General features: G+C 58.6%; 3 protein-coding genes across 5 annotated transcripts in view; all 3 read right to left on the bottom strand.

The window, feature by feature from the left end:
• Nucleotides 1–607: 607 nt before the first annotated feature.
• On the bottom strand, nucleotides 608–3,192 carry PSMB10 (proteasome 20S subunit beta 10). Its single transcript, XM_023210225.2, has 8 exons — nucleotides 2,811–3,192; nucleotides 2,513–2,600; nucleotides 2,329–2,426; nucleotides 2,077–2,217; nucleotides 1,697–1,812; nucleotides 1,529–1,587; nucleotides 908–1,059; nucleotides 608–782 (listed from the first exon to the last, which is right to left on the bottom strand). The coding sequence occupies exons 1-8, from the start codon at nucleotides 2,864–2,866 to the stop codon at nucleotides 671–673; spliced, it is 822 nt and encodes a 273-aa protein (XP_023065993.1). The 5' UTR covers nucleotides 2,867–3,192; the 3' UTR covers nucleotides 608–670.
• Nucleotides 3,193–5,660: 2,468 nt separating this feature from the next.
• LCAT (lecithin-cholesterol acyltransferase) lies at nucleotides 5,661–10,153 on the bottom strand. 2 transcript variants are annotated; one of them, XM_023210222.1, is made up of 6 exons: nucleotides 9,733–10,153; nucleotides 8,839–8,995; nucleotides 8,644–8,759; nucleotides 8,455–8,550; nucleotides 8,147–8,371; nucleotides 5,661–6,257 (listed from the first exon to the last, which is right to left on the bottom strand). In XM_023210222.1, exons 1-6 carry the CDS (start codon nucleotides 9,884–9,886, stop codon nucleotides 5,683–5,685), a joined length of 1,323 nt encoding a protein of 440 aa, XP_023065990.1. In that variant the 5' UTR covers nucleotides 9,887–10,153; the 3' UTR covers nucleotides 5,661–5,682. The 2 variants fall into 2 exon arrangements, with proteins under 2 accessions (XP_023065990.1, XP_023065991.1); XM_023210223.1 differs by having other exon boundaries at nucleotides 8,839–8,972; nucleotides 9,733–9,899.
• The window catches only part of SLC12A4 (solute carrier family 12 member 4), a 30,330-nt gene continuing 25,403 nt past the window's right edge, over nucleotides 10,114–15,040 (bottom strand). For both annotated transcript variants that reach the window (XM_023210221.2, XM_023210220.3), the window contains exons 14-24: nucleotides 13,907–14,005; nucleotides 13,512–13,631; nucleotides 13,161–13,265; nucleotides 12,768–12,936; nucleotides 12,271–12,466; nucleotides 11,993–12,162; nucleotides 11,773–11,904; nucleotides 11,586–11,693; nucleotides 11,191–11,375; nucleotides 10,909–11,042; nucleotides 10,114–10,756 (exon numbers count right to left, since the gene is read on the bottom strand). In XM_023210221.2, coding sequence (XP_023065989.1) covers nucleotides 10,665–10,756; nucleotides 10,909–11,042; nucleotides 11,191–11,375; nucleotides 11,586–11,693; nucleotides 11,773–11,904; nucleotides 11,993–12,162; nucleotides 12,271–12,466; nucleotides 12,768–12,936; nucleotides 13,161–13,265; nucleotides 13,512–13,631; nucleotides 13,907–14,005 — 1,510 coding nt within the window. In that variant the 3' untranslated portion in view covers nucleotides 10,114–10,664. The remainder of the gene's footprint in view (nucleotides 10,757–10,908; nucleotides 11,043–11,190; nucleotides 11,376–11,585; nucleotides 11,694–11,772; nucleotides 11,905–11,992; nucleotides 12,163–12,270; nucleotides 12,467–12,767; nucleotides 12,937–13,160; nucleotides 13,266–13,511; nucleotides 13,632–13,906; nucleotides 14,006–15,040) is intronic.

Below are 15,040 nucleotides of genomic sequence, written 5' to 3' on the forward strand. Positions count from 1 at the left end.
GAAGTGTGTCCTCTCTCCCCATGTGAGTCCTGTGAGCCTTATTAATCCGGAAAACTTGGAGTCACAAGCCCAGCATGTGCAGACAGAAGCCAAGCTTCCTGTGAGCAGTGCAGGCATGCCTTGCCATCTGAGGGGTGTCACCGGTAAAGATGTGAGGTTGAGAAGTGCTTGGTGAGAACTTGCCTTGGAGTCAGGGAGTGGCTCCTCTTGTCAGCACTTTAGCCCTCAGTGAGGCCTTACTGAAAGGTATGAGCTTTGTCCTGGGCCACTGAGGAGCCATGGAAAGTCCCTAGGAGGGGTCATGGGGTCTTCTGTGTTTTACAAGTCTCCAGTGGACTACAGGGCAAGAGCAAGGCAGTAGAGTGGTGGGGGAGCCTCCAAGGTGTGGAGTCAGGAGGAATGTTTGGATGGAGATCAAGATCAAGCCTGCAATGCTGGCCAGGGCTGGGGTTCTGGAGTTGTAGGTGCCTGAGGTGATGGGTCTGAAGAGCATCTCTTAGGCCAGACATTAGAGCTATGGGAAGTAATGGTCCCTGCAGGGACGCCTTAGCTACAGAGCCCTGCTGGCTGCCTGCCCACCCTACTCCACTCAAGAATGACACAGCCATCTGTTTAACTGTATTTTCTGGGTTTATTCCCCCTTGTTCCAAGCTCTAAGCCTCAACCTATTTTACTCCACCTCCATAGCCTGCACAGTTTCCTCCACTAGCTCCAGGGTTAGTGGCTTCACGGTTTGGGTCAGCACAGCTGTGGTTCCAGGCACAAAGTGGTAGCGGCCAGACCTGGGAGAGAGGAGGGACGGCCTCTGAACATGGGCCTGTCATGTGGTCCATCCCCTTCTTGCAGCCCTCTATCTCCCCTGCTACAGCCCCACACATCCCTGTGGTACCCCATCTCCAGCACTCACCTCTTCACGGGCTCTGTGGGCGAGCTCAGTGTCCGCAGCAGCTTGGCACCCGTCTTCGTGATTACACATGCGTCCACATTGCCCCCGGAGCCCAGGTCACCCAAGATTCCGGCGGTGATGGCTTCCACCAGCAGCCCCTGAGCAGCCTCTAGCTGCGGTGATGAGTGTGTGAGGCCTGATGGGCCCTCTGCTGTTAACTTAGGCTACAGCCTGGGGACTTGCCTGTCCACTCACCCAATCTGGTCTTGCACCCTAAACCCCTACTGTGTTTCTCCCTCTGAGCCTTAGCCACCTCTGAGGCAATATCGCCTGCTTCCATCCCACCCCAAACAAAATCTAGGCTCCAGACGTTGATGTAAGTGGGACCCTACCGGTCCTTCCCTCCGCCCTCGGCTCCAAAAGATCCTCTGTGAGCTTCGACTTCTCCCAACCGTCCAGGCTTTGGTATTGGACGGTGTTGTGCCAGGACCGCACTTCTCTGCCCTTACTCCACTCACCCTTCAGTGGTCACCTCCTCCAAGCCTTCCCCCACCTCCACACCGGGCCAGGGTCCTGTACTCCCCCAGCTCCCGGGTGCACATCCCACCAGCGACCACATAGTCGGGGACAGAGGCCACTCACCGTCATGTTCGGCTGGAACCGGTCTTCTAGCACCGCCAGGGCCTCGCCCTGGCCAGAGCCTGAAGGCAGGAGAACCATCTGAAGTCAACCGCTGCCACCCCTTTTGGAGTACAACCGTGAGGCCAAGGTCACGGGCAGGGTTCGAGGAGAAGGGACAGAAGTGCTCACCCAGGGCTGTGAAGGGCAGACGGCTGTAGGAGCCATGGGGATGCACGCTGTAGAGCTGCGGTCCAGTCAGGTCTACGCCGCCCACGATCAGCGATGCACCCACGTGGCCCCGGTATCTGCTCGAGAATGGGCGAGGTCGGTCACAAGCGAGGGCCTAGGCCCCGCCCCTCTATGCCCCGCCCTTAGGTGCTATCCCCGCCCCTTCCTGTGATCTGGCGCCCGATGACTGACATAGCGTTTTCCGATAGCCCAGCTTCTCTTGGGCCGGCCTCTTCCGGTCACCTGGCCCGTCGCGGCCCCGCCCCCTTTCTGTCCCGCCTTCCATTGGCCCTGCCCACGCACCGACCCCTCCCGGGATCCTGTTAGCCCCGCCCCCGCACCGGAAGAGCGTCTGGCACAGGACACGAGTGACCGTGGCAACGCGGGGTTCTCGGCCCGTGGATAGCGCGTGTAGCTCCATCTTGGACGCCACCATCCTTGTGGTCATCTCGGCGTCAGCGGCTACTCCAGCCCCACAGCAGCTGAGGGAAAAGGGAGGATCGGTATGGGCAGGGCTGGCACGTGCCGGGACCGGAGTGGGAACGAGGGGGCTGTTCTCTTTTGCATGAGGGAACTGGGCTGGGGAGTCTCACTAGATTTTGGGGGCTATGAAGTGGATCTTCTCACAGCTCTTGTCCGCCACGACCGAATCGTTAGTAGCTCGCGTGTCAGCGCCCAGAATGACTCCGTCCTGAGGAGAGGGAGGGACCGCAGCCTCAGTGCCTGCTCGATAGTCCCTGCTCCCCTCCAGCTCCCCTGTCCCTCTCCGCTGCTCACTTGGAACACAAGGCCCGCGATGGTTGTCCCGGTCTTGCGTGCATGAGGGACCTTGAGCCCCGGGAGGACGCGTTCCAAGGATGCATTTCTAGAAACGGAGGAGGGCGCCCAGGTTTCGGCTCTGCTTCCAGTACCCCTGTTGCTTCTCCTAACTTGGTCCCCGTCTCCTTCATCTTCCGGGGTAAGCCTGGAACCCAAGTCGCCCAACACACCCTCCCCCACCCCCAGCCAGGAAAAAAGGCCACGACCAAGCAGAGGTGACTCAGGAGTGCTCGTCCCCTCCCCAACCCCGCTTCACCTTTGGCAGTTCTCGAAGGAGAAGCCCCCTCGGGGCTCCAGGGCTGGCTTCAGCATCTTGGGGCAGGCAGAGCGGATTAGGGGTCGCGGGTGGATGGGTCGGTCAGACAAGTGGGGCCAGTGAGGAACTAAAAAGTCCTCTGCTAGGCTCCACGTCTGTCCTTCCTGCTTTCGCTTTCGCCTTTACCCTTCAAAGGCCCGTGGCGGTTTTCTGCATCTTGTCTTTCACTTCCGGCTTCACTTGTGGCTCTGAGCATTTGGGGAACCGGGGGATGTCCCTTGCTGTGCCCTCTGTGCTGCTCACAGGGTCCTCTGTTGGATAGAGGTTCAAATCTCTTCCCTTCTGGACATTGTTCAGGTCCTCCTCCCCCTCCATCAGAGCCCCCTGCTCTTACCCTAGCCCCAACTCTGACCTCCAGTCCCAGCATAATAAAGCTCTCAGAGCCTTGGCCACGTCTGCATTGTTGCTGGCCACCCAGTAGCATCAGGCATGGCTGACTTTTGTTCCTTGTCACCTTTCTTCCAACTCTTGCCTCTTTTGTTGCCTTCATTCCTCTGTGAAACCTCAAACACAGGCTCAGTCCTCAGCCACAGGGACCCTGGTCTTTCCATCTTCCGTCTCAGGTGACATCTTCCCCCTCTAATGAGGGGCACCATGGGTGCTGGGTTCCACTCATGGCCAAGCCTTGTTATTTCACCTCCCCAGTGACCTCTTGTCTGCACACATGTTTCTCCTAGCACTTCTCATCTCAGCTAGCAACCTCTCCCACCTGGACATTGCAGTGGCCTCCCTGATTACCTTGCGATTCTTGCCCCCTACCTCAGGCTACACCTTACCCTGCAGAGAGCGGGTCTTTTTGAATTGGAAATCTGGTCACACTCTTTCTCTGGTTTAAACCCTTCAGCAATCTGGCCCTGGTGGCTCACACCTGTAATCCCAGCACTTTGGAAGCGTGGGAGTTCGAGGCTGCAGTGAGTATGGATCATGCCATTGCACTCCAGCCTGGGTAACAGACCCCATCTCAAAAGGGGGAAAAAAAAGACTTGGGTTTGAGCCTAAGAGCAGCACGCAGCTGCCAAAGGGTTTACTTTTTTTTTTTTTTTTTTTTTTTTTTTGAGACGGGGTCTTACTCTGTTGCCCAGGCTGGAGTACAGTGGTGCAATCTCAGTTCACTGGAACCTCTGCCTCCCAGGCATAAGCACTCTTCCACCTCAGCCTCCTGAATAGCTGGGACCACAGGCACACACCACCATGCCTGGCTAATTTTTTGTATTTTTTGGTGGAGATGGGGTTTCACCATTTGCCCAGGTTGGTCTTGAACTCCTGAGCTCAGGTGATCCACCCTCCTCAGTCTCCCAAAGTGCTTGGCTTACAACCATGAACCACCGTGGTTGGTTGTGCCTGGCCTATTTTACTTTTTTTTTTTTTGACACAAGGTCTTGTTGTTGCACAGGCTGGAGTGCCATGGTACCATCTCGGCTCACTGCAACCTCTGCCTCCCAGGTTCAAGCAATCCTCCCACCTCAGCCTCCCTAGATTTGACTACAGGTGTGGCGACTCCTGACTAATGTAAAACTTTTTTTTTTTTTTTTTGAGATGGAGTTTTGCTTTTGTTGCCCAGGCTGGAGTGCGGTGGCGTGATCTCGGCTCACCACAACCTCCGCCTCTCGGGTTCAAACGATTCTCCTGCCTCAGCCTCCTGAGTAGCTGGGATTACAGGCATGCGCTACCATGCCTGGCTAATTTTGTATTTTTAGTAGACACGGGGTTTCTCCATGTTGGTCAGGCTGGTCTCAAACTTCCGACCTCAAGTGATCCGCCCGCCTTGGCCTCCCAAAGTGCTGGGATTACAGGCGTGAGCCACCACGCCCAGCCTAATTTTTAAAATTTTTGTAGAGATGAGGGCTCACTATATTGCCCAGGCTGGTCTCGAACTCCTGGGGTCAATCAAGTCAAACCCAAGTCTTTACAGTGGCCCATTACTCTTCTTGTCCCTCTGACTTCAGTATAGGCACTGCCTCCTCTGGGAGGCCTTTGCTGACCCGAAAGACTCAGCCTCTTGTGCTCCCTGAGCTTTCCTCAGAGCATTTAGCTTCATTAGTAATTAAACTTTCATTAGTGAAATGATCTGATTAATGGTTGTCATTCCCAGATTCAAATTCTAAATTTTCTTTTTTTTTTTTTTTTTTGAGACCCAGTCTCTTTTTTTTTTGAGAGTCTCACTCTGTCGCCCAGTCTGGAGTGCAATGACATGATCTCAGCTCACAGTGACCTCCACCTCCCAGGTTCAAATGATTCTCATGCCTCAGCTTCCAGAGTAGCTGGGACGACAGGCGTGCGCCACCGCACCTGGCAAATGTTTTGTATTTTAGTAGAGATGGGGTTTCTACCATGTTGGCCAGGCTGGTCTCAAACTCCTGAGATCAGGTGACCCGCCTGCCTTGGTCTCCCAAAGTGCTGGGATTACAGGCGTGAGCCACTGTGCCTGGCTTCTAAACTCTTGTGGCCCTGTCATTCACTCAGCACTCAAAAGGCTGTCTCACTTGCCCTTTTGGGAGCTGGGAGGGACAGCTCAAATCATCCCCTCCCTGTACTCCTCTGACAGGGTTGGTGGGTGCAGCCAGCTCCAGTCCCCACACCCAGCACTGAGGCAGGCATGGTGCACGCTGCCTCAACAGCTCGACCAGGAGAGTGGACAGCTGCACATCTAGGGTGCCCACTTCAGTCCCAGGCCTCAGCAGAGCCCATCTTGCCCCACTCGGCACAGCACTGAGCCTGTGGCTGGTGATGAGTGAAACCTGGTGTGGGACTCTAGTGCCTCCCTTTAACCTGCAACATACACGTCAGGGCTTACGGCAGCAAAGGAAGGTCTTTATTCAGGAGGCGGGGGCTCTGGGCTGGCAGTCGGGGATGCAGGGGGACCCTGGCGGTAGGCACCCAGCAGGATAGCATTGATGTGCTCCAGGGTCTGGTTGCTGAAGACCATGTTGAGATGCTGTATCCCACGCAGGGGCAGCAGGTGCACGGGCTGTGGCTGGCGGCCCTGCCAGAGGCCACAGAGCTCAGTGCTGCGCGTGGCCACTGTGTCGTCACCGTCCTCATAGAGCACATCCACAGGGTCCGTGTAGGGGAAGCCGTGGTCATAGATGTAGGTGCGGGGCGTGGGCAAGCCCACGCCATAAAGACAGTATACTTCCACGCCAGGCGCTGGGAGTCCTGCCAGGAGGTCACGTGACTGCAGCCACATGTACCAGCCTTCCTCAAAGTGCAGGTCTGCAAAGAAGCGCTGGAAGTCACGGCCTGTGTAATTGAAGCTGGGGGTGGAAATGAACACATGGTCCTCAGGCCAAGCCATGCGAGAGGGAAACATCCAGGGGGAGGTAGTCGTTATGCGCTGCTCCTCTTTCAGCTTGATGCTGGACATGATGGGGATGCCCTGGTTGTCGCCTGTGGATAGGGAGCAAGGTGGGACAGGGCGCCAGGCCTGGCTACCCCTGGCCCACAACCTGCTGAGTGTAGGCTCAGCCAGATGCTCAATCTTGCCCCCTGCCCAATCTAGACACAGACTCTAAGCCACAGGCTTGAGAAGGCCTGATATTCAATGATGCTCAGTGTCGGCTTACTCAGTGAGAAGCTGTTGGGTGGAGCTGTACGGCTTCAAAAGAAGGGCAGGGGCAGGCACCATGGCTCACTCCTGTAATCCCAACACTTTGGGAGGCTGAGGCAGGAGGATCACTTGAGGCCAGGAGTCCAAGACTAGCCTAGGCAATGCAGTGAGACCCTGTCTTCTAAAAAAAAAAAAAAAAAAAAAAAATCAGCTAGGCATACTGGAGTGCACCTCTAGTCCTTAGCTACTCAAAAGGCAAAGGCAGGAAGATTGCTTGACTCTAGGAATTTAAGGTTACAGTGAACTATGATCATGCCACTGCACTGTAGCCTGGGTGACAGAACGAGATCCCAGCCTAAAAATAAATAGGGCCGGGTATGTTGGCTCATGCCTGTAATCCCAGCACTTTGGGAGGCCGAGGCAGGCAGATTACTTGAGGTCAGGAGTTCGAGACCAGCCTGGCCAACATGGGGAAGCCCCGTCTCTACTAAAAATACAAAAATTAGCCAGGCATTGTGGCACATGCCTGTGATCCTAGCTACTAGGGAGGCTGAGGCAAGATAATCACTTGAACCTGGGAGGCAGAGGTTGCAGTGAGCGGAGATTGCACTACTGCATTCCAGCCTGGGAAACAGAGCGAGACTCCATCTCAAAATAAATAAACAAACAAGTATTTTGTAAAAGGCCCAGCACAGTGGCTCACACGTGTAATCCCAGCACTTTGGGAGGCTGAGGCAGGAAATCACTTAAGCTCAGGAGTTTGAGACCAGCCTGGGCAACATAACAAGACTTTGTTTCTACTAAAAAATAAAAATAAATTAGGTGTGGTGGTGCGTGCCTATAGTCTCAGCTACCCAGGAGGCTGAGGCAGGAGAGTTGCTTGGGCCAGGGAGATTGAGGCTGCGGCTATGATCGTGCCATTGCACTCCAGCCTGGGCAACAGAGTGAGACCCTGTCTCAAAAAAAAAAAAAAAGTAGGCGGGGCTTCCTGAGGACCAGGGTGTGTGGGGATGGTGGGTGAGGCCCCGGATGTGTGGGGATGGCGGGGGCGGTGCTGGCTGTCTTCCCTTGGGCATGTGTCTCTCTGCTCCTTGTGTGGCTTGTGCTGCACTGGGGGCCACAGAGTTGTGCTCCAGAAAGGGGGAAACAAGATGGTGTCTGTTTGACATTTATTGGTGGTATCTGATGAGTGCTTCTCTCTCCAGACCAGCTCCCAGGGTACCGGGGGTGGGGAGTAGGTGGTAGCTGTGTCAGTGCTGGGCCCTGGTGCCACTCCCTAGGGAAGGGCAGGCAGGGCTCCGGGGGGTCTGGTGCCACTCCCTAGGGAAGGGCAGGCAGGGCTCCGGGGGTCTGGCCCTAGCTCTGGCAGACCCATCCTCAGTAAAGCATATCCCTTGGCAAAGGCGCTCCTGCGAGCAAGCGGAAGGCAGGCAAGGGTTGGGTAGGCAGGCTCTGGGGCTACAAGGAACAAACCTGGGGGCAGATAGCTGGGGTTCACTTCCTGTTTTCACTGCCCCTTTGCCATCACTGACACAGACTCTGGAAGGAGCCACCCTAATTGCTCAGGCCAGGGTCACTGCTCTGGAGGCCAGTGACAGCGAGCATGCCTGCCCAGGGGTGGTAGATGGCACCCCCAGAGGCCACTGTGAGCAGGAGCCGCAATGAAGGCAGGCCCAGGATCAGCTTCATCTCACCCATCGCTGGGCCTAAGTGGTCGAGGCCTTCTCACCTGAGGCCAAGACCAGCATGGGCTTGATGGAGCCGCCCCAGGGAGCCCCAAGAGAGATGAAGCCATCGATGAAGTGGTCCTTCCAGGCCTGGGGCTGGCGCAGCAGGAAATAGAGCAAGTGTAGACAGCCAAGGCTGTGGCCAATGAGGAAGACAGGCTTCCCATAGGCAGCGTGCATCTCCTCCACCAGCCCTGCGAGCTTGCGGTAGTACTCCTCCTGCTGGCCTGCAGTGGGTGGAAGGGGTCAGGGCAGTTGGGGTCCGGGGCACCTGCCCCACCCCAAGCTGGTCATCCGTAGAGACACTCACCGGGCTCCAGCCGCCAGTCATAGGGGGCGGCACGCACAGTCTCGTCCCGCATGTAGCCGTTGTTGACCAGGTTCTGCACCAGTGTGTGCAGGTACCCTGTCGGGGGAGCAGCAGCACCAGGGGCTGGGCCATGCCTGCTGTGGGCCAGCACCCCAGCCTGGAGCCCCAGCCCTGCCCTCTGACACAAACCTGCCAGCTTGCTGCTGTCCAGGTACTCCACAGAGTAGGTCTTGCCAAAGCCGGGGACGCGGATCTGGACACCAGGGGCGTTGGACACAAGCCCAGAGCTCCGGTTGTAGACAACCCTGCAGGGCGGGGGTGCCACTCAGCAGCCAATAGCCAAGGGGCAGTGTGTCGGGGCTGGGGCAGAGCACATGGCTGTACCTGGTGTTATCGATCCAGCAGTCTACCCCGAGGGGCAGGAACATGTTGAGATCCAGCCAGATGGTGAAGAAGTCCTCTGTCTTGCGGTAGCACATCCAGTTCACCACATCTGGTTTGTCCAGCTTGGCTTCTAGCTGATTCCCCAGGCAGCCGGGCACTGTGAGCAGCGGCCCTCACTCTGGACTCTGGATTCCCCCCGTGACCCTTACCCCAGTCACCCCAGATGCTGCAGTGACCAGACCCACCCCCAGCCTCCCACACCCTCAACCCTAGGTACAAAGCACATGTACCCTCCCCTGCTCACACCCCCTCTCCCCGCTGTCCCCCCAGTAGCCAAAGCCCAGGCTTCCTGAGGAAGGGAAGGTGCTGAGGTGCTGAGGCCAAGGCCGCTGACCCCTGCCTCTGCAGAGCAAACACCCAGCCTGGCGCTCCTTCACTGCCAAAGTCCAGGGTGGGAACAGATAGGTCTAGGGGCGGGGGGCTGGGCTTAACAGGGGCTGGGCAGGGACGGGCCTCTCCTGCTCACCCGTCCTGGGCTGGGCATCTTGTCCTTGGTGGGTGGGGGCCAAGGAAGGAGTGGTGGGGCTTGGCCCAGAGTCTGGTGTGGCTGTGGCTGACCACAGCTTGTGATGCCCCAGCCAAGACCTCAGGCACATCCTGTCCCCTACTCTGCCCCCCCGGGGTAGGCAACTGAGAGACACAGTGTCGGGCGGCGAGGAGAAGAGAGGTCATTCCTCTATGGGACAAGCTTCTGGCCCCTCCCCACACCAAGGCAGGTACTTACACCGAGGCTTATGCAGGGCAGAAGGGTTTTGGCCGGGTCAGCTGCCAGGGGCTGGGGCCCAGGCTCCCCAGGGTATGGCGTTTTGCGGCAGGGGCCTGGTGGGGGCTTACCGAGGATGACGGGCCGTGTGTGGTTACTGAGCTCAGCCTTGGGCGTGGTGTGCGGGGGGAAGAGCACATTGAGGAGCCAGAAGGGGGCGGCAGGAGGGAGCAGCAGCCCCAGCAGCAGCGGCACCCACTGCCATGGGGAGCCGGGCGGCCCCATTCCAGCCCTGGTGCCTACTGCCAGAGGAAGCGGCACTGGGCTGGCCTTATCTGGTGTGGGAGTGGGAGGGGCCCTAGGGTCAGTGGGAGGGACGGCCTGGCCAGTGGGGGTTGTGGCCAGAGATTGCCGGAAAGGGGCACAGCCTCAGGGAGCCAGCTCTGGGCCTGGGTTCAGTTCCGCCTTCTTCTCTTGGCGCCAGGGGAAACAGAGCCGGGGCAGCAGGAGGCCCAGAAGTACACAATGTTTTATTGAAAAAGTCAGGCCTCAGCTCGGCTGTCTCCATTCGGCTCATCTTGGTGGGGGGGCCCTGCCCATAGTTGACTGAGCCAGATCTTCCTGCAGGCAGCTGGGCTGGACTCCCTCCCTGGCTACTCTTCCCTTCGTCTCTGATGGTGACATCCAAATAATAAATATGCAATAAATAGTGCTCCTGGACTGGGCTGGGCCAGCTGCCTTCAAATCCCACTCGGCCCCAACCAGTCTTCTCTGGCCAGGACAGGCCTACTGGGGTGCTAGACAGTAAAGTCCCCAAACCTCCCACGGTCCCCCAAGACCTAGGATCCATCTCCATTTTGAGGCCCAGGCCTGGTTTCCAAGGAGACCTAGCAAAGCTGGGTCCAGGACAGGGCCAGGCAAGCAGGGCTGGCAAGTGGGTGCTGGGAAGAGGCTGTTACCCCAGACCACAGCTTGTGATGTCCTGGCCAAGACCTCGACTCCAGGCCACAAGATGACACTGGGGGCCAAGACCTCGACTCCAGGCCACAAGATGACACTGGGCTCAGGAGTAGATGGTGATGACTTCACGGCCACCACCACGCACCAACAGCACCCGCTCAAGGCCCTCGGTCAGTACCTCGAGGAACTCCATGTCTGCAGGGCCTCAAGTCAAGGAGGCAGCAACAGAATCAATGGGTAACCAGGGCCACCTGGGCCACAACCACCCGGGGGCCCGGGAGAGGAGCCTCTGGCCTGACCTCCCACGCTGCCCACCTCCCAGTTGCTGCCCCTCCACAAAGGGATCCAGTTCTCATCGCCCTCGCTGTTCTTGGGTGGGCCAGGCATGTTTAGGAGAACCAGGCGGGCGTCGTGGGAGCGCGTGACAATGACTTCATTGAGCTTCACAGCGGTGTGCATGCGTCGCACATTGGACTGGTCCCTACACGTAGTGTAGCCAATCACAGGTCACCATGAGCCATCCTGCAAGGAGGGTCCCCACCCCTGGTCCACCTAACACCACTTGTCTGCCCCACCCCACCTCCACCCCTAGATTCCAGTGCCACTGGGTCTGTTTTTGCTGCACTCACGGCTTAATATGCACCAACTCCCGGAAATTGTCAGGGGCATGGCTGGGGTCCCAGGTCTCAGTCATGTACTTGTCCCTGGTCCATGTCATCTGGATCTTGTCAGCCCCCACTGCAGACTCATCTTCCTCGTCCGAGTACAGGCTCTCCAGCCGCAGGGCTGAGTGCCGATCCTTGACCAGCTGGGCCTAGGGACAATCGCAGGAGGTAGCCTTGGTCCCATAGGAAAAGGGGGACGGGGCCTGTCTGGCCCAACGTGACCACCCTGCCTCCGGGAAATGAGCACTGGCTTGGGTAGGGCTGCGGTGAGTCGTTCTGATTCCTCCACACCCACCGACGCGGTCTCCAAAGGCCTGACCCTGCCGCCCGCCCTGGCCTGAACCACAGAGGGCACTGACTTCTCGCTCCCGCTCAGTCTTGGTCAGTCTCATCTGCCGCAGCATCTGCGACCGCTGCTCCATCATCAGCGTCCGCTCGTAGGTGTATGCAGAGATGTCACTGTTATGCTGGGGAGAGGGTAGGCTGTGAGGACCCAGCTGCATAGGACATGGTATCCATGGGGCCAGGGCAGGACAGGGGGCTCACCATCTCCACCACCTCCACCTCGGCCTCAAGGCGCAGATGGTACAGGAAGACGGCCAGGTCCTTCTTCATCTGGATGCTGTTATCATCCATCTGGGCCACTGTGAAGATGCGCATCCGGCACTTCCTCCAGACCTGAGGCAAGGGACCGGGTGGGCCATTTGGTCACAGCCGCTCCTCCCAGGGCCCAGCCCCTCTCACCTGCACCCACCCCCCGGCCCACCTTATGCTGGCGCAGCAGGAAGGGCAGAAGCATAAGCATGCCACCGTCGTGCACGATCCACCACACGTCTATGTGGCCCTCCAGGTAGCGCTCGTGGTTGCTGGGGTAGAAGGCAATGTTCTTGGGCACGAGCAGGGCCAGGTGGGCAGCCGTAGTGCAGCGCACGGTGTCTGGGGAGGAGGAGCACGGCTGACCATCAGCCTGTGGCCCTCCGGCCGCTGCCACCTCACTTCACCCCTGCCCACCAGGCTCAGCCCAGGCCCCAGGCCCTCACACACCAATGAAGGTCTTCCAGGCACGGGGGTCCTCGCTCTGTCGCCAGCCGTAGGGCCAGCCCAGCACCACGGAGTTATGCCGCATGCCGCCCAGGCCACAGGACTGGATGAGGTGGGCCAGCCCCTCCCGCACCTTGCTGGCCACCACCACCTGGCAGAAACCCTTCACCTTCTCAATCTCCATCATGTTCTTGATGGTCTGTGGGGAACACACCCAGGGCCAACGGGAAGCCATCAGCTTCCCGCCTCCGGGCTCCCTCCCAAGGCCCCTTGGGAACAAAACGACTTTGGGGTGGAGGAGGGCCTGGGGGCAACAAGCTGCCTATCCGGAGGCCAAGTTTTCAAGATGGGACTGCCGGCCCCCCCTTGTGCCAGCTATCAGGTGGCAGCAGTGCTGGCTGCCTGGCTGGTCACGCTCGCCAAGATTGGGCCCTTCCCCTCCGTCAGCTGCAGCCCAGACTCCTGTAGTCTGGCTCAGCTCTCACCCCTGAAGCAGGTACCTGCTCGGCGGCCTGGGCCTCGCCATAGCTCTCCAAGAAGCTTCCCTGGATGACAGAACCAACAATGGTCAGGCCCTTGCCGGCCTTGAGCTGGGAGGCGAAGGTGAGGAGCCGTGGGTACTTCACGTGCAGGTCCTCGTCCAGCTTCAGCAGCACCAGCAGCTGTGGCCTGCAGTGGCCGGGTGGGGGAGCCTGAGACCAGGGCCGGCCGTTCCAGGGAGCCCCTCCTCTTCTTCCCTTCTTGGGTGATGGTCCCTGCGGGTTTGGGTAGCATGGCCCAGGAGGGTGCCCCTGGCAGCCCCAGGATGGGGAGCTGACACCTCTCAACCCTCTGACCCCGACAGCGACCCCTGAGAACCTCTGTGCCCTGGCCAGGGTCTGGTGGGAACTCACCGCCAGTTCTTGGTATGAGGAGGCCCCTCCTCCAGCCGCAACAGCGCGTAGCGGGCGGCGCTCAGGGACAGGCCTCGGATCCCGTCACCCCACTCCTTCTCAGCCCTGCAGATTCCACCACAGCTGGTGAGCCCCTGGTGCTGCCCAGGGGGTTCTGTCTATGTGGATGCGAGGTGGAGGGGTTCTGCCCCTCAAGACCACCCCGGGTTCTGAGTTACAGTCCCCAGTCTTGGCACCCACGGTGGCCCAGCTCCCCGCCCACCCCAACGTCAGACCACCCTGCCTGTTCGGCCGGGCCCCCTCAGGGCTGTGCAGGCTGCCGGCAGAGGCCAGGTGGCAGCGCTCACTCACCCTTGGTACTCGATGTATTTGTAGATCATGCCGGCGATGAGCATGGCCACCAGGGCATAGTACCAGGAGGAGACAAACATAAGGGCCAGGCAGAGGCTCATGCCCAGGAAGGACAGCGCCCTGGGCCAGAGAGGAGGACAGAGTCAGGGCAGGACCAGGAGGGCCCCCGGCCACAGCCTGGCCCATGCCCTGGCGGCCCTGTCAGGTCCCAGGTGGGAGGTCCCAGGTGGGTGGTCAGGTCACTGGGTGGGAGACCCAGGTCCAGTTCCTCCCCAGCCCCATAATCTCCCTCCCCACAGTGTTTCATCAAGACCTACCTACCCAGGAAGCCCAGGCCTCATCCAGAATGAAGCTCCTGGCCTCCCCAGGGCCTCCCGTGTCAGAGCGTGGCTCACCAGTGATAGTACTTGAACCGGGGCCGCCAGTTGGGGGTCCTCAGGAGTGTCTGCACTGCACAGGCCAGGTTCACGAACAGGTAGCACATCAGAAAGAACCTGTGGCACAGGGGACAGTTGGTGAAGAGCGGCCTCCTCGGCAGCCGGGGGCCTGACATCAGGCTGGGACTGGCCCTGCCCTGCATGGCTTGGCCAGGTCTTCTGAACCTCATTGCTGTCACTTTCATGGCCTGAGGTGATGAGACTACTGTGGAGGAGTCCTCGGAGATTGCAGAGGATGGGCAAGGGTTTGCCAGCGGAGGAGGCAGGAAAGGGAGTAACGGGGCAGAGCTGGAGGGTGGTACAGGGGCAGTAGGAAGAGCTCAGTGCCTGGAGACTCTAGGCCACATTCAGGCCTCTGGCTTGGGTGACCAGCTGGATGAGGGGCTGCCACGCATGAAGGGGAGGATGCAAGATGAGCCGGACCATTTGAATGCACCCAGTCAGAGACACTTAAGAGTCACTGTGGTGGGTGTGGGAGTCCCAGGTATGGGCAGGGCTGGCTGCATCAGCCCTCCGGGAGGGCAGCCGAGGACGGGAGCACAGGAAGGAAGGAGGCAGGTGGATCATCTGATGTCAGGAATTCGACACCAGCCTGGTCAAGATGGTAAAACCTCATCTCTACTAAAAATACAAAAAATTAGCTGGGCGTGGTGGTGCATGTCTGTAATCCCAGCTACTCAGGAGGCTGAGGCAGGAGAATCGCTTGAACCCAGGAGGCGGAGGTTGCAGTGAGCCAAGATCACGCCATTGCACTCCAGCCTGGGTGACACAGTGAGACGCTGACTCCAAAAAAAATACAATAGCAATAGAAGAAACAAGAGTGTCGTAGTCCAGGAGTCAGTCAAGTGGAGGTTGGGGCAGGTGTTGCACTGGCTGTTGCTTCACGTTTGGTTTCGTTTCATCTCTCGCCTAGAGGCTGATAGTATGCCTGGAGGAGTCCCTGTACATCCACAACATTCGGGACATGAAGGTGCTGCATACAATCAGGGAGACGCCTCCAAACCCTGCAGGTGAGCTAACTTGTGAGGAGAGAATCCTTTTTCTGATTTTGCCCTTGAAAGATAGCTATCGGTGAGAGAGATTTTTTCTTTT

This window comes from Piliocolobus tephrosceles, chromosome 17 (genome assembly GCF_002776525.5).
Source record: "Piliocolobus tephrosceles isolate RC106 chromosome 17, ASM277652v3, whole genome shotgun sequence".
NCBI lineage: Eukaryota > Metazoa > Chordata > Mammalia > Primates > Cercopithecidae > Piliocolobus > Piliocolobus tephrosceles.